Raw genomic sequence first — 23,248 nt, forward strand, 5'->3', positions numbered from 1 at the left:
ACTCCAACCCTTGCGTTCCCGCCTCTCTCGCTCAAACTCATATTTTTCTTTAGTTGGATGTTGTTTGGCTGTGGCTTTCTTTGTTATTATCTTTGAGCAACCTTCTCTGTTGGGTTCTAGATCCCGATAAAATCTATTGGGTTTTAGGTCCCTTCAAAACCTGTTGTATGGGGCTTCAGGTCCCCTCAAAATCTATTTTCCCTTAATCAAAAACAACATTATAGTCTTTCAATGACCCATTTTTTTATATGATCACTTTTGTAATGGAATACAATTATTGTGATACTAATAATTCACACATCATTTTTTGCACTTCCAAAGGTAGTTGCATTGTGTAACAAACTAATTCATAATAACTTCATAATTCTTGAGTAGGTGATTATTTTTACTTGAAAGTTGTGACAAACTGTAATAAATGAACTACACCATTCATGAATCATTATTCTACTGATCTATTTAGTTAAATATTATGTGAAGTATTAAATCTTAGACATATATTTTGATCAAGAACCATGAGCAAAAGGAGCTTTGTTGTTTATGTAATAAAAGGCCATTGTAAGACCATTTTGGAAATTATCAATGCATTCACAAACACATTTTTAGAGAATGAGCAAGTGAAGAACAATGCATGTGTCCTAACATTAAGAAGATTTCCAATGATGGGGGCATCTTCTTTAGTTGTATCTTTGAAAGAAAGAGTAAGAGATAATTTTCCAATTCAATATTAGAAGAGAAATAATGAACAAACTACTAAAGGATGGTTGAATCATCAAAAGATAAAACTCATGCTCATTCAAAGCTTTGTTGCCATATGAATTAACCTCCTATACCATTGCTTGCATTTGTAAATGTGTTAAAGATTCCACCCCTAGAATAACAGAGCTTGTCCTTAGGCTCTCTATTGTAATCAAAACCAACAATGGATGAAGAAAAAAGTAGAAAAAATTATAATTTAGTGTTTCCCTATTTAAAAAATGCATAATGAAATTAATAGTTTTGCATGAAGGCCCAATGATTCTATAAGCTCCTTGCTCACTATTCATGCCCCCACTTAGTGTTCATGCCTAAAACATAGAAGAACATTAAAAAAAATATTGATTATGATTGAGGAAAGCATGGCCTTCTTGAAGTATGCAAAGAGGTAGTTTCCACCAGCATAAAAGTCCCTATTGTGCAAGAGCAAGAGTAGGGCATTCTAAGTGAGGTGCTTCCAATACATTCCACACATGCTTAATTTTCTCATGAACCTTCTTCATTGATGCTCCAACCCACTAATAGAATATCATTCCTAATTAGTTGGCTCATTATTATTGTGATCTTGCACTCTTATGGAAGCTCAATTGCCTTACCATGCATTACCATTTGTTATAGCCAAGAAGAAATTGCCACCTACACGCCAATTTCAACCACGCATAGTTTTTATGTATATACGTTGTTGTTGTCATTGTAGTTGCCTCTCAACATAATTATTTGAGTGTATGGATATTATGGTGCTATTATTCTCTATTTTCTTCGTTTTTCCATCAAAATGTTTAAATTTTGATTTTTGAAATTTATAATTAATGATTTTAAAACATGAATAACATGATATAACTTTATGAAAATTGATTTTAGTAAATAGACATTAGAATGGTGCTAGTCTTTTTCTTCTTCATTTTATTTTGTCATGATAAAAAGGGTTCAATTTTTTCATATTCTAATAAATAGCTTCAATACACGGACACCATGGTAATGGTCTTTCTTCTTTGTTTTTTTTAATCATGACCTAAAAAAACACTTTTCCACATACTTGAAAACTAATTAAATTTTATTTAAAAATATTATTTTTTTAATTTTACGATCTGATGACTATAATCGATTCTATAGATTTCAAAGTCTCAATCACGTGGTCATGGTCAAGACTCAAATCGCGTGGTCGGAAGCAAAATAGAAACTATAGCCTTATATGTCAGGTCAAAGTCATAAAAAGCTTTTGAAAACCATACGGTCATGTTACCTAGCATATTCACCTTCATATAAAAGTTTGGATGCTCCAACGTTCAATGCTATTTACTTTGAGCCACTCAACTCTCACATTGAACAATGGATTGTGCAGGATGGGAAAATTCTGCTCGTTTCATTCTCCGTCTATGGCTGATGTCTGCGCTAATTTACTCTTCCATGATCTCTGTGCAAAGCTTTAATGGCCTGGAGAGACTGCAATTAGGATATTCTTCTCCCTCACCGCAAGAAAGCGAAACTATCCTGGTGTCTCCTGATGGCACATTTTCTGCTGGATTTTATAATGTGGGCATCAACGCCTATGGCCTGGCTGTATGGTATTCTCTTACACCCAAGACGGTGGTGTGGATGGCCAACAGAGATCGACCCGTCAATGGACGGGATTCCTCTCTCCGTTTTCTAAAAGACGGGGACCTCCTCCTGGTGGATGCAGGCGGAATACCCATTTGGAGAACTAACACCAAAGCCCTGTCTGTTTCGGAAGCTCTGCTTCTCAACACAGGAAATCTGGTGTTGCGCAGCGATTCTAAACAGATCCTTTGGCAAAGCTTTGATTCTCCCACTGATACGCTCCTTCCCGAACAGCCATTCACAAAGGATACTAAGCTTATCTCAAGAATGGAGCTGGGTAATTATAAATCTGGCTACTACCGCTTCTACTTCAACGATGAAAACTATCTGGGAATGATTTATGAAGGTCTGAATCTGTCCAGCAAGTATTGGCCGCCTCAAGGGAACACCCCATGTGATGTATTTGGCCTCGGCAGAACTACTTATAACATTACACGCCTGGCTTCTCTTGATCGATTAGGTGGCTTCAAATCAAGTGATAAGTTCAACTTTAAAGCCTCTGATTATGGAGAAGGCCCTCTCAGAAGGTTGACAATGGATATCGATGGAAACCTTAGATTATACAGTCTGGACTTAAAAAATCTCAGCTGGGAGATTACTTGGATTGCTCTTACAAAACAATGCGACGTCCACGGTCTCTGTGGATTCAACGGTTTGTGCAAATATACACCAGAGCCCAAGTGCGTGTGCCCGCCTGGTTTTGAAATGGAAGATTCATCAGACTGGTTCAGAGGTTGCCGGCTCATTCATAACCTCTCCTGCACCCCAGATAGTGCTCAGTTTCTTCGGCTTCCTTACACAGATTTTTATGGCTATGATTGGTCTGGGCATGGATATGGGTTGTCGTTCCAAGAGTGCAGAAAGATCTGCATGGATGATTGCTATTGTTTAGGGTTTTCTTACACAACTAGCGGCACAGGAGAATGTTCTCCAAAGCATCTTCTTATCAGTGGATTGCAATCTCCAGGGGTAACCAGTGACATGTACATTAAAGTATCTGTCACCCATTCTTCAGAGAAGAACATCTCATCTAAGTTGGTGTTGATGCCATCGGGCTCATCACAGTGTTCGCATGAACCCCAACTGCAACAACAAAACATTTCGTCTGGTGTTTCAAAGAAAGGAAGAAGTCAATTAATTACTGTAGCGGCATCTATTGTTTCGGCTATTGGGGTTGCAGAGATTATTTGCATGGTACTCGCATGTGGGTTTCTCTTCCGGATATTTCGCAGTCCTAGTGTCCATAACTACCAAGGTTACTCTGCCGTTCCTGGAGGACTTAGAAGATTCAAGTTTTCGGAGCTTAGACGAGCGACTAAAAATTTCAAGGACAGTGTGGGAAAGGGAGGATTTGGGACCGTGTACAAAGGCCTTCTTCGCCCCGAAAACAGAGTGGTGGCGGTGAAGCGATTGGAAGGAGTGTCTCAGGGAGAAGATGAATTTCGGGCAGAGTTGAAGATGATTGAGCGAGTAAATCACATGAATTTGGTTCAAATGATTGGGTATTGCGCCGAGGGCAAGCAGAGGCTGCTGGTCTATGAGTATGTTGAGAATGGTTCTCTGGATAATTACTTGTTTACCCAAGACAGCTCAAAAGTTCTAGACTGGAGTAAACGATTTCAAATTGCAGTGGACACGGCAAAAGGGCTGGCTTATCTGCACGAGGAATGCCTGGAATGGATTCTCCACTGCGACATCAAGCCAGAGAACATTCTTCTAGACAAGCACTTTCACGCCAAAGTTTCGGATTTTGGATTGTCGAAGCTGGTAGACAAGGGGAATGAAAATGAGAGGAAAATCAGTGCCCTCGCCTTCTCCAAAATACGAGGGACGCGAGGGTATCTGGCACCCGAGTGGACAATGAACCTTCCAATCACAGCCAAGGCAGACGTCTATAGTTTCGGCATTCTTCTCTTGGAATTAGTTAGCGGGCGGAAGGGTGCGGAATTTAATGTGGCTGGGACTAATTTTGTGCAATGGGCTTTCGACAATGTTAGAGAAAACAGATGGAGGGAGAATTTGGTGGACCCCAAATTAGGAGAGACTGGTATGGTGTGGAAATCAAAGGTGGAAATGGAAAGGGTATTGAAAACAGCAATAACCTGCATTAAGCAGGACAAGAATAAGAGACCTTCCATGAGTCGGGTCGTCGAAATATTGATGCTCCCCATAAACACAAACAACAGCGCTGTACAAGTGGAAATGGATACAGCGATATAGATAAGCTTAGGATAAGTTCGACCTCTCCTCGGAGTGCGGTATTTTCCCTTCTGCCTTGTTAAATAAAACTGTAGATTTAGTAATTCCTATGTTGCAAAACATCTGTATAAGTTTGTTTCTGCACAATTCAGTAGTGGAAGACATAAGAGCTGAGCGGTAAGCTACGTAGGTCTCTTCTCGAAAGTCGTGATTTGAAAGCATCGATTTAGTAGACGATGCAATTTTCTGACTCTATATCCAAGTATGGATGTACCCTGTTTGTACCCTGTTTGTTCGGTTGGTTAGGGAAGAAATAGTTTCTTAATATTTATATATAAAGTTAGATCCAAAATTGTCTTTCAATGATTCTATTGTTTATGATTCACCTAGTTTGGCTTTAACCTGTATTTTCTTTGCAACATAAAGATTTTCAGTTTTCTTGATAATCTAAAAACCAATTTATGCAAGTCACCTAAATATTGTATTTTAACAGGCAGCAAATTTATTTTTACATGCAATCTACTTGATGGTAAAGTACAGCTTAGGCTGCTTCTTGTTATAGATTGCCAGAATATGATGGAATCACAACATATTGGCTGTCGGCAAATCAAATTGTATTCTGGGCCAAATTCTTAATTTGGCTTACGTATAGCTCTGAGTTATTTAGGTCAGTTAAAGTATTCTTCTGGTGATGTGCCTTGAAGAAGGTTGAAGAAGGCTAAGCGTTTGGGATAGATTGTCAAACATAACATTGTCTCATCTTATACATAGCTACTCATATTTTTGAACAATGGCTTAACGATTGATGATACTCTTTTATTATATGGTATTGTAAAAAGGTAGATGGAAGCACCCGCAATATTGTTGTGTATGAATACCACGCTGCGATGTTAGATTAGCACATATTCTCTTATGCTCTTCAGGGCTTATATTTTTCTTTCCTTTTTCAAGTGGTAATGAAAACTTGTGGTTACTTCGTCTTACATCTGAAATAAATTGGAGTGGACATTTCTCTTTCTTTGGTTTTTCTATTTCTTTGTTATGCACACATTTCATGCTGAGACATGACGAGAAAACAAGTTCAACAGTCAATATGCAAAGATTATTGATTCCTACGGTATCTGATTTTCATTATTGGCTGGAGTACAAAGGACTGGTGGAGAGACGGAAGAGTAGTCAAGCAAGAGGTCATAGCTTATTAAAATAATCTCATCGATGGTGTAGTTTTGAGAATAATGTTTTCGCTTTTTATTTTATTTTTTAATCTGGCTTTTACAGAGTGCATAAATGTACATTTGGACTTAGTATTTTATTGCAGTCATAGAGCCTTTTGTGACAATATATTGCTCGGAGTTGCCAGCAGCTCTTGAAGATCAGTATGGAGGATTTTTGCGTCAAATATGGGTAATACACATTCATAATTTCTTCTCCTTTTCTGTGAGCGTGCAATTTCATGTTTTTAAGATTGAAGTAAAACAAATATTTTAACAGAGATCTCAATGTTGGAGTCTCTATCATATAAAGAACCTGAATTCATGGGGTAAAATTTGAAACTAAATAAGATAGGGGAAGAGCACCAGTAGTTGAGCATGTATCAATTGTTGTGAGGGTTGTTGATACCTTTTGTTCTAAAAATTGAACAACTAAAACCTATTGTTTGAAACATAAAATGTCAATTTTTGTTAGGAAATGTACCAATAGTTGTTAGGAAATGTACTAATATTGTAAAAAGTAACCAATCAGGTGATGCCATATCAGCTACGCAACTATTGGGGCCTCTTTTGCATGCCTATTGGTCTCACTTTTTTGGGGGGCTGTTTTGGACACCTTGGCAAAAAAGCATGCTGATGTGGCACCATACTTGATGATGTGGTGCTGAAAGCTTAGTTATAAGCAGGGGACTTGCCAAGTAAGCTACTGTAAAAAATTGGGAGTGATTTGAAATTTTCACGTAGGATTTTGAGAAGCACGAAGTTAGGGTGCTCAACTACTGGTGCTCTTCCCCTAGTTGGGTACTTGTTATTAAAATGATACTCCTCAACTGCCCACCAATTCCCAAGATTTTAAGAGGACATCACTCTCTAGAAGTCTTTACTATAGGTGCTTAAACTAACAACGTACACATTTAGCAAATGAGAATTCCATTGGAAATCCAAAGCTAGGAAGGATAAGTTCATATTTTTGTTGTTTTGATCAATATACAAATATTCTTAGTTACTTATGAGACATTAAATTTTTTGTTTAAAATTCCTTTGTTATACAAAACAAGAGCTTCAATGTAACTAGAGTCCTTGCCTTTTGTCAGAAGAGAGATTTTTTCTTTGGCTTATCTATTTAAAGTTATAAAAAATTGGCAAATCAAATTATGTGTAAATAAAAAATGCAAGAAACATTGATGTTCACTTGACATCCAAATTCAAGAAAAGGGCATTAGCCATACTTTAGTACATATCAAACCAAGAAACATTTCAAATTGAAATAAAACCACATTTTTATTGGCAAAGTGGATGAAATCATAATAGATTAAAAGTGTTCAATTGGTAACTGCTATGTTCCCTATTGTATTCAAATTGCAATGAATTTGTAAGCAGAAAAATATGCTTACATGACCATAGCAATAGCTAATTGTCTATAATTCACATGCTACTCACTATAGTGGCATATCCTTAGGATCATACTCTATCCTACATGAATACTTCTCTCCTAGATGCCTTAAATTAAAAATAGTGGGTCACTTGCACAATGAGTATTGATTCTCCTTAGGTCAATAACCAATCTACAACATAAGTGTGGTCTCTTACATTATTTTCTTGCAACCATACTGACTTCAATATCTATGCATCCCTTAGTAGTGAATATCATTTACTTTTCACAAAAAGCACCTTTCCCATTGCTTCCTTTGTCATTCAATCCAAGGTGGTTGTCAATCTTCCTTATTCTCTCCACAAACTACCTTCCATTCAAAGTGCCTAAGCATATTATCATCTCTTTTATACAATACGAAGCAAAGAAATAGTGAATGTTCAATGTAAATTATTTGTATTTAAAGGAAACAAGGTGGAGGTAGTTTCTAACTACAATAACTACATCTTAATTGGCAGGTAGTTAATGATCAAACAATGTAATATAGAATTTACACTAACATGTATGCCTAATTATATGTGTAAATGTGTCTGATTTTGAGATTGATTTGGCAAACTACATTATTTTTCCTATTATTAGGTCTTTTGTTAGCATATTTTGCTATTAATAGTATGCCTGGTTCATATCTTCCAGCAAAATGGGGTCAATTTTCAGGACATGGAAGTTATGCTTGTAATTTGTATAAACCCAACCTTTGTTTGTTAGCTCACCCTAAAAAAGTAGTTATGAAAAACTATAAGTTTCATATAAATACAACCCCCTTTCCTATTTTTATGGTCTAGCGAGATAGAGAGAAACAAATCTAATAATTTCAAAGGAGTGAGTTGATGATTCAAGAATCTCGAGAATTTGAGCAATTCAATTGAGCATTCAAATCTATATAGCAAGGTTGTAATCAAGTATGTTATGATGTTTCATGTTATGAGTTTTTACTAACATCTTGTGGGACTTCAAGAGCATTTATGATTTTTTCTAGCTAAGATAACTTTGTCATTTTTAGCATTTTTCATTTTTTTTGCTGCTTTCCTTGTAAGGGCCTGCACTCTATTTCATAATTTCTATTATGAAAGAGAGAACATTGGCATGAGGCTTTACTTAGGAAACCCCCCTTACAAAACAACTATTATTTACTAGTTTCTATATGTGTAGGTCTAAATTCTATAGTGATAAGTTCTACACAAGTAGAGTAGATAGTGACAAATAATCTGACTTTGAATAAACAAAATCATCGAGACATACGAACCCAACATCTTTATCCTACAGGTTTCATGATGACTGATTTTTAGGATACATATGTGCAAAGCCTCCTAATCCCTTTCTTGACCATCTCCTAAGTATCATCTTTAGACATGGGTGTCCAGTACTTTTGTCTGACTAGTCAACTATAGGTTTTTGTTCTAGGTTCTCCTCTATGCCTACCTTCTAGATTTACGTTACCTTTTTTGTATTTTATGTTTAATATGCTGCATTCTATGAAATTAGTCAATCCAGCCATCATTAACAAAACTTCATTGCATACATTGAAAAACCTCAATCTTTACCAAGAAAGGAATAGAATCCTAATGTATTGTTTTTCTTTGAGTATAGTAGCTATATCTATTCATGTTATAATGTTATGAGGGATTGAGCTCTTTTCATTTTGATTGGTTTGTCTAGGGATCTCCTATTCTAGAAATGAAAGCATCTAGAAATTGGGATAAATATCATATGTTGCAATATTATGGGCGCTAGAATGTTCTACATGAAACGTAAGGATAGAAATAATTAAATAAATAATATTACGAAACTTCCATTGTATTTAAATGTAGGACACTTATAACATTTATTATGTCACTTTAGTGTATATGTGTGTTATTTAAATGTAACATCTCAAAGTTTGACAATTTTATTTACAGATAATGCTTTGATCAATATGCTAAAAATTTGTCTTTTGTTAAAAAATTATTTCATTTTCACTGCTTTCTCTTCAATTGAGTAGTAAAAGAAGGGGTGATTTACTTCAACATGTTTAGATCTAACATGATATATAGGAATCTGATGGTTTTTAATCTGGATGTATAATGGGTTGGTGTCTTTCACCACTTAATCTAATTAAAGAAATGATATATAAGATTTTTTACAACTTTGTAGTATTTTGATTGCTGCAAAATATAGTCTTTAGGTAATCTTGTGGTTAATTTAGTTCTTTAAATATTCTTCTAACCCACAATGTTTCATGATATTTCTATAGAGGGATAATGTAGTTTGTTTGTATAAACTATAAATATCTTAGCTCTTTCTTGTTACTACAACACAAAATTTTTATTCATCCAAGGTGAAAGATAAATAATGAAGGCTTTTTAATCATTAAAATCATCTACATAACTACATTTCTCTCAACCTAATAGAATAAGTTTCCCTTCATGTTTGTATTCATCAAAAAATGGTATGCATCTCAAATATACTTAAGTATTATTATAGTTAATTTCTTATAGTTGATATATGCATTGGCCATTTCTCTAAAAATAATGTCAATTTCATATATAATATTTATTCTATTTATAATGAGATGCAAGATACTTTCAACAAGTTGTCATCACAATTTAACATCCACATTTTTCAAGGTGGAGTTAGCACTCAATTTAGTTTAATAAGACCATATTTGGTTTGAGAAATAAAGATCCTACCTTCTTTTTTCCATACTTACATACCCCAAAAAATATGAACAAATCTATTTTAGTTATTTTAGAAGCTTGTTTGAGTTATTTCTAATGTAGTGTTCTCAATGTACTACACATGATTTTTTATTATTATTAAGTCATCTACACTAGTATAATAATAAGTTAACCATTATTATAATTAAAAAATAAAAAATTCATTACTTTTGGTATGCCATTCTCGTAAAAACTTCTTTAAGACTATATTGGCTATTTTCTTAACTACACACTAGTTGTTCTTCATGAAGTTTAACAAATCCTAGTTGTTTTTATGTGTAAATTTATTATTTTAAATCACCATGTAAAAATGCACTTTTCACATCTCTTTGATGAACATTTCATTCAACACCTTTGTTTGTGACAAACATCTAGTAACTAGACTTATTATGTGCTTCTAGATCCGTCTAATCTAAATTTTATTTGTAGATCTATTTGTAAATCGACCTTTTACCTTTTGGAAGAGTTTTATATTTTCCTTTCAATTTATCAAAATGGTGCCTAGGGTCTTATTGAAAATTTTCTTGAATTCTTGTTCTCATTCTTACATTTTCTTCATTATTTTGACTTGATGCGTCAAATTAAGATCCTTCTTCTCCTACAAAGAATGTGAAAGCTTCATTTTAAGTACTAGTATGAGTCAGATCATTTCTTGGAGTAAATAGTTAAGAGGTGATTGCAAATGTACAAGTTGTCTTGCTTAAATATGCAAGAGCAAGGTGGAAGAGTGGACAAGGTATAGACCTATGTCTCAACCTGGAGAAGATAGAGTCCTAATATGACTCTACAATTATCCATCCACCTAATAAATGTTGTCACCTAAGTTAAACTTAAGTAAAACTATAAATAATAAAAACTATTTACTCCAACAATCCCCCTTAAGGGCCACTTCGAGAGTAAAGCATGCAATATTAGATGCCTTATGGGTCCTACCAACAAAGCCATATCAGGTACCCATGTACAAATACAATGCAAATCTCTCACAAATAGAGAAAAGGAGAAAAACCCTATGGGAGAAAACTCCTCTCCGAAAAAGAGAATATGAAGGACTAAGAAGCCTCCAAACAGATGATGTCCCAACACAAAAACATGAACAACATCACTAAAGCACAAACAAGATACAAACAACTGTCAAAGATTGATATGGTCTTGTAACTAAAGATCCTCCTCTGAAAAAGGATGATTATGATCGTGAAGACAATAATCTGCATGAATGCCTTGAATGACGCTACTTGAACAATGATTAGATGACAATAATAGCATAACATTTGTCAATTGAAAATACAAACGACACATGAATCTACACAAGTGACATTAACATCACTACACAATCGATGAAATTGTCTGATCATCACTCCCTCAACCAATGAAGTGGAAAACACATGTGCAATAGTCTGGAGAACTATGATCAACGAGGTTGCCTCCACAAAATAGGAATGAAAGACTTTGTCAACTCAGTTCAAGCGAAACAAAGGAATCATTAGCACGAATAGCATGATACCCCCCCATAATGGTGACTAGGGAGAAGCATGACAGTTCACTAAAATCATGTGCTACCAAGCCATGCATCACAGAGGTGATCCAATGTCTAAAATGACCAAGATAGTACCAACAATTGAACAAAGGGTGTACACCAAATTGCACACATGCATGAGGCATGAATTTTCAGAGATTCATCTGTTGTCATGGAGGTACACTCACTTTGACAAAGGTGTGATTGACAAACAACAAAGGTTCTACACAACCCCCATGACACTTTATAATACAATGTGAGTACAAGAATATGGCATAATTTATACAAAATCCCCTAAAATACATGATGTGACAAAGGTGTGATTGACAAACAACAAAGGTGAAAATGTGTGACCAACCTAGGTGGTGGAGAAAGGCAAGAGGAAAATGTCTATAGATTAAATATATGAATAAATATGTGAATAAGAAAAAAATCAAAGAAATTTTTAACCAAAATCCTTCCTCCTAAGACACCTCAAGTGTGGAAGACCAAGTGTGTGAAAAAATATAGAAAGTAATATGGACATTAAAGCGCAATAAACTTGTGGTAAGTAAAATAAAATCCAAAATGAAAAAAGTAAATAGGAAAAATAAAAAAGATAGAAAGATGAAAAGGAAATGTAAGTGATAGATATATATGGATATATACTTTATTGATGCTCATAATGCTCATAATTCATTAAAAAAAATAAAAATTGGGTGCCCCCTTCAACACAATAAATGTTGTCTCATCTTATAGGTCATCTTCATATGGCCAGCAAATTCATCCATTTTGTCAATTCATGTTCCTAATATTGTTCTTTTTTTTTTGTTTCCTTATAATCCATTCATACTTTTTAACTTGTGGTTGTGGTGAAATGTTAAACATTTGATGCTCCATAACTTTCTTTTCTTTCAACGTATTCTTTTGTACACAAAACTTGAGTATTTCTCTTATTGAATCTTCCTTTTTTAATTTTGGTATATGATGTACAATTTTAGGCTCTTATTATTTTGTTTGTTGTTTCATCATTTCTTTCCTTTGTAAGACTTGAAACATAGCATATGTCAAAATGGGAGCTTTGGAACAAGGTATGGACATCCATCAAAATTAAAGGGTGTTATTTTTAGTTTACTAGTAAAGGAAACACTATTTTGATAAATAAGATTGTCCTTATGCAAGGATTCAATAATCTTATATAATATCCTTATTAAACAATCTATTACTTTCCAAAGAAGAAATCATAATTTAATTCCTACAAAACATTTCCTATTTTTTAAAACTTATTTTGAGTTTTTTTCTTCAAATATCTCACACTACTTTAACAATCTCAAACAAAACACCTCCTAGTTGGACAAGGTGTTCTAGTGATAAATTATGTCAATTTGTACCATTTATTGGATTTTCTATGCAAGCTTATGATAGATAATGGCACATATTATTCTTGTTAATGTGAAGGGGCTTATGGATTTATAGTTGTCACACTTTTAATCTACTATATTGGCTTAAATAAAATGAATTGTTTATGATCATTTTCTCTTTAGCGATTTTACTAAATTTTTTTCATCATATAGTCCTAGTAACACAAAATCATTATAAAGATGGAGAATTGTAAGATTTGATCTCGTGGAAGAGGCTTAAGGTACTTTTTTTATTTATAAACAAACTCATTGTATTGAAATGATGCAACTAGTTAAATTTTTAGGTATATGTGATACCTTACATGACATTTACTAAAAAATCAAATTCTATATAAGAATATGCCTACACTCAAATTTTTGAAGTCAATTTAATTCACATATCTTGTAGAATGGGCTACCTTAAAAAGGGATCTTAATTTTTCTTTTCAAAACAAACACACAAAACTTGAATTGTTTACCTTTCTCCATCATACTATAGCCTGAAAGATATAAATTATGATGTTTAAGACTTTTATGTATTAAAAAAATTCTTTTTAATTTAAAAAAAATATTTCACAAATAATTTTTTTTTAGTTAAAGTCTTATAATAAAATCCAATATAATTTTTTATTTAATTTTTAACTATATTATTAAAAATTAAACTATTAAACTAATGATTTCATAATTACTTTCATTTATTTATTTTAAATAAATAAATATATAATATACAACTACGTAACAAATTTAATTATTAAAATTAAATGACTACTTAAATTCAACATCTACTTTCCAACGTAAATTTAAAATTTAATATTCCAACATTAAAACAAAACCAAGGTTATCCTTCTTTCTGCTAACATCAATTCAGGTGCATCAAGAACTTGGGGCAAACACGGTACATACACTGAAACAAACCTTAAAATTAAATTAGTCTTTAAATGTCTAAAACATATGAATCTGCTTATAAATATCTAAGGACATCCACACTGATTTTAGCACCTTCCATAACAGCATTAAATCGAAAGAAATACAAGAGTGAGTTTCATGGGCACTTAAAAGTGATCCTACAATTATTTTTGTCTCTGCAAAATAGGCATTCACTCTTATTACCATAATACGTGGTCGGAGCACAGTTACACACCTTACAACAATAAGCACTGTTTTAGCCAAGTTTTCTCTACCTCACTGCACATTCATCACCACATGCTATAAACACCAACAATGTTAAACATCAAGTTTTCATACTACATAAAATATGTTTCTGAAAATGTGGGAAATCTCTCTCAGCCTTGCGAATCAAAGTCTCTATTCTTAGTGCGTTCTCTAGATGGGGAAAATATCTTTTACATTGTTGCAAGAAATATTATGTATTGGCTGGTTTGACCAAAAAAAGAGAGACATACCAGAAAAACTTACATTTTTCAGTTAGATCAAACAGTTCACGCCCCTTGTCTATGCTTCCACATTTTGAATACATGTCAACTTTGTTAGTTATAAACAAGGAGAGAAACCATAATGAATGAAAATGAAGCAAAAATAAACACATAACAATGCATAACACGAGTTTAACATGGTTCACCAATTAATGGCTACATCCACTAAAAGCAGAGAAATGTTATATATTAACCGTTATCAATACATGGCCTATGCCCAACTATTTATATAGGCATTCAACTATCAACCAAGAGTCAAGTGAATGTGAATGGTCATGTAATCGTTGATCTTCACATTCCCAACAATCTCCCCCATGAAGGCCAACTGACACAGCCATGCACAACGACATCCTTGCTTCCATTTCAATTCTCATATCGCAACCAGGCCTTGAGAATATTTTAATTTAACACCACTCTGTTCGAGAACACATTGAATGAGCCTTCTCCAAAATAAATTAGTATCAAATATATCACCTCATATTACTTTACCAAGCACAAATTCATCGAGAAATTCACAATCAAAAACACCACTTCCAGGAGGTTCAAAAAATACCCCCCCTTGATCCACATAAGGAACCTCGAACATAAAATTTGCAGAGTAGCATGGATCACTGTTGACTTTTCCATCAAGAAGAATTTGTTGGCAATTTGGAGGAATTGATTATGTGTTGCATTGATGTTTTGTCATTGATTTCAACACTTGTTGCTTTAGTTGTTTACCGATATCCTTTTGGTCATGGTAGGATGTTTGGTTTCTAGTTGGTTAGATCATGTTGATTTGGTATACTCCAGTATACTTTGGATTATGGAATTGGCTTAGATCCGCTATTCATGCTACTCAGATAAATGTTCAGTTAGTTGGTATTGATTTGGTGATTGGATGCTATCTTGTATGCTGGTAAGCTTGGTTTGTTGATCCGGTGAGGGTTTCACTGGCAGAGCTTTGTTGAAGATCTTTTGATATTATGCATAAGTGGTGTTGGTGCAGCTTCTAGTAGAGATTCGGGATGCTACCGGTGATCATGTTTGTGACTTGGCTAATTGGGATTATTGCTTTAGCATGTGTGGACCTAAATTGGGTCTGGTTCTATCTAGGTTATGGATCGGCTTAATGTAACGTGTTGTTTGGTCTTCTCAATGTGTTTTTGGGATGTCTTATGGGTTGGATGATATTTGTTTGGTCTCAGGCCGACATCTTTTATAATTATGTAATTGGTTTATTGTCCGGTGGCCGACCTTATTATTTATGGTTGAGGGTTTGTATATATATATATGTGTATGATCTCATTGTAAATCATGATGGATATTGAGGATATTGTATGCAAGCGAATAATGTAATAATCATTCATGTAGAGGATTTGGTCGATCATTGGTGATCAAGTTGGGTCTATGTAAAAGGATTAAGTCTTCCGGTATTAAGCTTAACCAGAACTGTACTTAGGCATTGGAGATGCTATCATTGTAGTTCATTCTTCCTTCCGGATTGTAGTCTCGCTTCTTATGTAGTTAGTAAGACTCCTTTTGTAATGAGAAGTGTGCTCTAGATTGTTGGCCTTCCTACAAGTGCAGGCCCCTCAATTTGTAATCACATACTTACTGCAGAAGTATTATTCTTTCTGTGGGTAGGCTTCCCACCATGGTTTTTCCCTTTTCCGATTTTTCCACATACAAATTTTGGTGTCATGTGGTTGGTATCTATTCTCTAATTGTTGCTTGTGCTTAATTGGTATATCTTCTATTCTGGTATTGATCTTATGTGTTCTGATATTAATATTTTAATTGCTTAAGGTTTTGGTAATCTGGTGACAACTGATTCACCCCCCCCCTCTCAGTTGTATTCCGGTTATTTGAACTATCTAACAATTGCTATCAGAGCTATTATTCATTTTGGATTGATGTGGTGATGCTAGTACTCAGGGGGATTAGTTAGTCTTGTGATTCAGTGGTTTATGATTTTGCTTTGATATTTATGTTAGATCTCTGGCATTGATGTGAAAGAGGAAGAGATATGCATGTGAAAAACTTAAGGAGATATATACATTAGGGGGAGAAATTTATAGAACTTAACTGAGATATCATCTACAAGGAGAATATGGATTAGAACTTCATTGCTATATTCTTGTGTGGGAGAGATTTGTTTTGCATTTCTTGGCACTTGGATGTTTTTCACATCTAGTGTTGCCATCAATGCCAAAGGGGGAGATTGTTGGCAATTTGGAGGAATTGATTATGTGTTGCATTGATGCTTTTGTCATTGATGTCAACACTTGTTGCTTTGGTTGTTTACCAGTATTCTTTTGGTCCCAGTAGGATGTTTGGTTTCTAGTTGTTTAGATCATGTTGATCTGGTATACTCCGATATACTTTGGCTTATGGAATTGGCTTAGATCTGCTATTCATGCTACTCAGGTACATGTTCATTTAGTTGGTATTGATGTGGTGATCGGATGCTATCTTGTATATTGGTAAGCCTAGTTTGTTGATCCGGTGAGGGTTTCATCGATAGAGCTTTGTTGAAGATCTTTTGACATTATGCATAAGTAGTGTTGGTGCGGCTTCTAGTAGAGATTCAGGATACTGATGGTGATCATGTTTGAGACCTGGTTGATTGGGATCATTACTTTAGCATGTGTGGACCTAAATTGGCTCCGATTCTATCTAGGTTATGGACCGACTTAATGTAACATGTTGTTTGGTCTTCTCGATGTGTTTCTGGGATGTCTTATGGGTTGGATGATATTTGTTTGGTCGTAGGCCGACATGTTTTATAATTATGTAATTTGTTTATTGTCTGGTGGCCGACCTTATTGTTTATGGTTGAGGGTTTGTATATATATGTGTATGATATCATTGTAAATCATGATGGATAATGAGGATATTGTATGCAAGTGAATAATGTAATAATCATTCATGCAGAGGATTTGGTTGATCATTGGTGATCGAGTTGGGTTTATGTAAGAGGATTAAGTCCTCCGGTATTGAGCTTATCTTGAACTATACTCAGGCATTGGAGATGCTATCATTGCAGTTCATTCTTCCTTCCGGATTGTAGTATGGATTCTTATGTAGTTAGTAGGACTCCTTTTGTAATGAGCAATGTGCTCTAGGTTGTTGGCCTACCTGCAAGTGTGGGCCCCTCAATTTGTAATCACATACTTACTGCAAAAGTATTATCTGACTGTGGGTAGGCTTCCCACTATGGTTTTTCCCTTTACCGGGTTTTCCACGTACAAATTTTGGTGTCATGTGGTTGGTATCTATTCTCAAATTGTTGCTTGTGCTTAATTGGTATATCTTCTATTCTGATATTGATCTTATGTGTTCGGGTAATCTGGTGACAACAACTAATTCACCCCCCCTCTCAATTGTCTTCCGATTATTTGAACTATCTAACATAATTATTTTAGAATATTTGCAGGTTGAATCCTGATTTATCTAGGAGTTTAAACTGTTTAGTCCTTCCAACTTCTGCCCAACTCGTTCCTCTACCACATCCACTAGAGTAAGAACATGGATACCTTCCATAAGGGCTTGTAGAGAACAATTTGAGTCAATCTTTGTGACAATGACTCTAGCTCCGACAACCTTCATGTCTGCAACACAACACTTGCCAATATTTCCATATCCAAATATGGGTGACATGCCACCCATGCCCGGGCTTGGCCGTTCATCCTTTGGAAGCTCAGCAACCACTATTTCTGCTATCTTCTACTAAAGACCTATAACGATGCATACACAAAACATGCTTTGAAATCCTGCGATCAATATCAGGATCAATTTGATCTATCACCATAAAGAGTAGATCAAAACAAGAGAGTAAAGAATACAGAAGACCAATATTCTTGGTTTGAGTAAGTAAGTGAGTGATCACAATTTCCATAAATAGGATTTGCAGCAACAACCACACTACAACATGCATTGAGAGATGCATGAATTCTTTCTTTAGCAATTGCTAATGTTTCTTACTCCATAACCTGATGTATAAATACACGATCTTGATCACTCATCTTGTCAAATTAATCAATGCAAACAACACCACGGTCTACTAAAACCATTACTCTAGCTTCCAACCTTCGTTCACCTGTCTCTTGGTCAGAAGTGACAGTAGTTGTCAAACCAACATGATCAAAATATTCACAGAGACTCCACGTGTCACTCAACCTTTCCATATCTTATTCATTTTTCACAGCACTATCATATAGTAACGCCTTACACCTACCCACATAAATCATAATGGGTGTTTCGGTGTTCAAACTTGGTTGTCCACACACGAGCCCTGCAATGATGACTGTGATAATTGGCAGCTTAACTTCGGCCAGAGGGATTTCTATCTTTAGTACAGGCCTTACTTCATTGCCTGTCTCAAACACTAGCTTTACTTCTTCCTTGTTTAGCCATGCAAAGCAAAATGTAAAAACCTGTGATCTTGCTCGTTCGTCTTCTCCGTTTTAGCAGGATCCCAATCCAAATATTTTGCCACAATTCTTGGCAACGTCATTGGAGCCACAATCTCCCGTTCGGACAACATAGCCCATGGGGAAGAAGATGACAACGAAGACGACAAAGAAGAAGAAAAAGGCTTGCTAACTTTATTGTGATTATTCTTGGGCAAATGCCCATTCTTCGACATGCGCCGAAGTCTACTCAACGTTTCTTGCAGAAACCAAATCGGAACATAGCTACCCTTCATTACTTTTTTTACCACTTTTTTCCCATTCTTTGTCTCTCCATCAATACTCCCATTCCCATCAGAACTAAAAGAATTCGAATTGACATCACCATCCAAATCTTCGACCTTCACTCGTTTCATAAGCTTCTCTAAATCCACAGAATATCGACCAGGACTGATCAAATCAGCGACTTTGATATCATTGTCTCTAAAACTCCGTCTTGGTAAATTCAACAACGAGGATCGACCCACGCTCTTCAATCTAGTCACAAAGTCCATGCTCTTATTTAGAGGCGGCCTAGACTTTGTGGAGGAAAGAAACCTATTTTGGATGTTCTCCTTCCATGGCTCATGTTTCACAGTGACCTCATCCTTTAGCTGGGAGTCGAGCAATGCTTCCACGATCTAATGTTCCTTCACAATGTCCGTGTTTTTCATAGTGACAGCCATGACCACCTTTAGCTCTTTAGTTTCTACGGCTTCCATAGGCACTTCGAGAGAAAGGGGAATCTCCATCTCGACATTACTCTCAACTGTTGATTCAAGTTTCTCCTTCACGCAACTCTTCTCAACTTTAGGCTGCTCATCATCCATGTTGACACTATCATCCACATCCATCCAATCAATATGGTGAACCATATCTCCCTTCTCTCCCTGTGATGCCTTAAAACGCTTGGAGTAATGCCCATTGTCCTTGGCTCCCGTTAATGGACGCTTCTGTTTCAAACCAAAAAATCGTCTTTTATCTTGCACTTCTTCATCCAAGTCCATAGGCTCATAGGCTTCTATGGAATTATCTGTGCAAAGGTTGTCATCATCATGGGAGTGCCTCTTTATTTTTGTCAAGGCCATGCCATCTACAGAGCTCTCCGAAGCTACAATTTCTCCCAAGCTTCCCTGCCATGCTACCTCACTCCAATTTGCACCCTCCTCATCCAGGGAGTCAACAATAGATTCAACTTGGGTCTTCGATGGCATACACTCTTTTTCTCACACTCCAACCGAGGCATCACGACGTTCAACCTTCACCACACGATTGCCAACAACTTCCTGACCATTAACAATTTGGCCAATAAGTGCCAAAGCTGGCTCAAGAGGGTAGCAAATAAGAATCCCAACATCCTTCTCTTTCGTTGGATTCTTCTCTTCAACTAAGTTCCTCTCCTTCTTCCAACCATCCCACTAATGTACACGACATTTGAAGCACAATTTTACATGGAATGTAAAACTACCATAGAAGTTATTAATTTTACCTTCTCCTTCCTCTTGCATCTTTGCTCAAGCCAACCTAGGCTCTGATATCAATTGTTAGTTATAAACAAGCAGAGAAAACGTAATGAATAAAACTAAAGCAGATATAAACACATAACAATGCATAACATGAGTTTAACGTGGCTCACCAATTAATGACTACATCCACTAAAAGCAGAGAAATGTTATATATTAACCGTTATCAATACATGATCTATGCCCAGCTATTTATATAGGCATTCAGCTATCAACCAAGAGTCAGGTGAATGTGAATGGTCATGTGACAGTTGATCTTCACATTCCCAACAAACTTGAGCAGTTGCAACTACACAGCTGACAGATTCCATAACCTATTACAAAACTCCCATTTTGGCACAAGGTGGCTGCAGGCCAAGGTTGCAAAGTCTGGTTTTACACCTGCCCGTTGCATTTGGTTGAAAGTTCAAAAGCCTTTTCAACAAAATTCACTTTGCATACATCCTGTAATCATGTCATTCCATGAGACCACATTTCTTTGAGGCATCTGTCAAACAGTTAACGTGCCTAGTCTATGCTTCCACATTTTGCATATCAGATTTTCCCTTCTGTAACAATATCCTAAACATATCTCATGCGAAGCTACCTCTTTTTTTCAGTCTAATCAAACTTCTGTAGCTCGACAACCCTGATTTGAATTTAATTTGGAGTTTAAGTGGGAATTGAGTGACTGACTGTTGACTCTCACGGTTTATGGGACAACTTGTTACGGTTTATGGAATTGCTTGCTTAACAGAAACCATAGTTGACAAAAGCAACAGAATGAATGGGTTTCACACCAACCACATAAGCTGCGGTCAGCGCTTAGTGTGTGCTGGTTAAGCCCAGTCGGCTGCAAGAGAGCACATAGTGCCATGGCCATGGAGTAAACCACACAATGAGGTGTAAATAGTGTGGTCAGGTCGATTTGCAACGTAGGCTTTCCAACAAAATGTGAGTCTAAAAATTCTAGATTGACCTTCAATCATACACCACCTTAGCTGACTGAAACCGCCAATTTTGACAATAGAAGAACAAGCCAGCAAAACAAAGGTATCGATCAAGAGACATCTCTAACTCTTCCCTTATGCCCTTGCCTATTTAAGCAAGGCTCTTGTACATCATTTCTCACCTCTTAACTCAATACAACTCTTTGTATTGAATCTCTCTTAGCTGTGGGGGATGTACTGCAGATTGATTGCAGATGTTGTAATATCTTATCAATCTCATCAATGTTGAGATATCAAAATGGATCATAGGCTTCATTATATTGCTTGGCCATGATTGGTCCAACCCATCCTCCTTGTTTCTTTCACTGTGAGCGCAGAGGAAGATCTCATTGTCATCGGCCCATATTTTTTATGGTACTATCTGCTAGGCGCTTGCACTATTTGAGGTGTGATCGAGTGCTGTTGAAGTCATTAGCTGCGATTGGAGATCTTTGTTTGACCTGCCATTTACTCCCTTCGCTGGTAAAATCTTTTCAAAGCAGATTGGTGTCCTATGCGCATTAATACCCATTGCTTTTTCGTTTTGGTTTTAACCAAAGCGGTAGCCTTGTTTAATGGTCGGCTAGTTGTTCGTCTCCATTATTTGTTGGCAGCGCCGTCCAAGTTTGGCGAAGCAATTATTGCCTTGACTCTACCGTGTGTGTTAATTTTGTGTGGCTTGTTTTTGAGTAGTGTGGTATGAACACCCAACATAATTTGATGATACAGGGCGTGACTTTGGCTATGGATCTCGGTTATTCATGGGAACGTGGCACTCTAGGTATGGATTGTGGTTATGCATGGGAACGTGGCACTCAAAGCCATCACCACTATCCGCCACCTGATCAACTCTTTTGGTGCTCCTTGTATTTATGAGTGCTATTATTTTTTAATATGCTGAGCTAATGGTCACATGGTGACCACACCCTTGCCCCTAGGCACTAAGAGGGGTGGGTCATTTTTATCACCATTAGGTCCTACTCGGCGTTTTTTTTTTTCAAATTGCCATAATTTGGGCATTTGTTGTCCGTTTTTCAGCAAATGGAGTATATTTAGAAAGGTCTTTCCATGCACTATTCATTAGTGTAGATATTTTGTCCTTATAGAGCATTTGAGCATCCTTTATAAGCACTTTTCTTTGTAGAATCATTGCATCAAAGTATTACATCATGTATTTTGAGGGATTTTGCACAAATTGTGCCATATTCTTATACTCACACTATATTATAAAGTGCCATGGGGGGTTTTGTAGAGCCTTCGTTGTTTGCTAATCACAACTTTGTCAAAGTGAGTGTACCTCTATGACAACCGATGAATCTATAGAATTCATGCCTCATGCGTGTGTGTAGTTTGGTGCACACCTTTTGTTTAATTGTAGGTACTATCTTGGTCAATTTAGACCTTAGATCACCTTCATCATGCATTGCTTTGTGACACACAATTTCAGTGAACTGTCATGCTTCCCCCTAGTCAACATTATTGATGAATACTAAGGGGGGGGGGGGGGGGTGAATTAGTATGCCAAAAACTACAACACTAAAACACTTACACAGTCTAAAGATAAACCGGTAAAGTAGTCTGACAGTCAAACCGATTACCACACATGCAAACCAAAATGCGAATAAAACATTCACCCACAAAAGCAATACAACCATAACACAGGATATTTGACATGGAAACCCAACTGGGAAAAACCACGGTGAGATGGAACTCACAAGTCACTATCTACAGAATAGAAGCCAGACCGGTTAAGGTCAGACTAGTTAAGGTCTTACAATGTTCTTCACCAGAACAGATCTTGTTAGGAATCTCAATCTCTGTTAGGAGATAAGTCCAATTATAGACTACCTTGTTAGAGGATTTTAGATTCACATGTGTGAACCACCTTGTTAGAGGATTTTACAAAGGCTTTGAGGCCTACCCAGTTAAGGGGTACAGACTTGTCAAAAATGTGAGTAATCAACACGTGTTTGATCTATCTAATAGCACAAACTGCTTGGTTAGATCCAATATTGCTCACAGCTAATGCATTCCAGCATTACTTCAGTCTTCTCTCTCTCTCTCTCTCTCACAGTTACAACTTGATCTTCTCCGATAAGATCGTTCTTAACT

At 36.0% G+C, this 23,248-nt stretch overlaps 1 protein-coding gene across 1 annotated transcript; it reads left to right on the forward strand.

The window, feature by feature from the left end:
• Positions 1-2,058: 2,058 nt before the first annotated feature.
• LOC131040345 (putative receptor protein kinase ZmPK1) lies at positions 2,059-4,894 on the forward strand. The gene has a single exon (XM_057973244.2). It carries the CDS (start codon positions 2,083-2,085, stop codon positions 4,570-4,572), a length of 2,490 nt encoding a protein of 829 aa, XP_057829227.2. The 5' UTR covers positions 2,059-2,082; the 3' UTR covers positions 4,573-4,894.
• Positions 4,895-23,248: the final 18,354 nt, after the last annotated feature.

This window comes from Cryptomeria japonica, chromosome 1, assembly GCF_030272615.1.
Source record: "Cryptomeria japonica chromosome 1, Sugi_1.0, whole genome shotgun sequence".
NCBI lineage: Eukaryota > Viridiplantae > Streptophyta > Pinopsida > Cupressales > Cupressaceae > Cryptomeria > Cryptomeria japonica.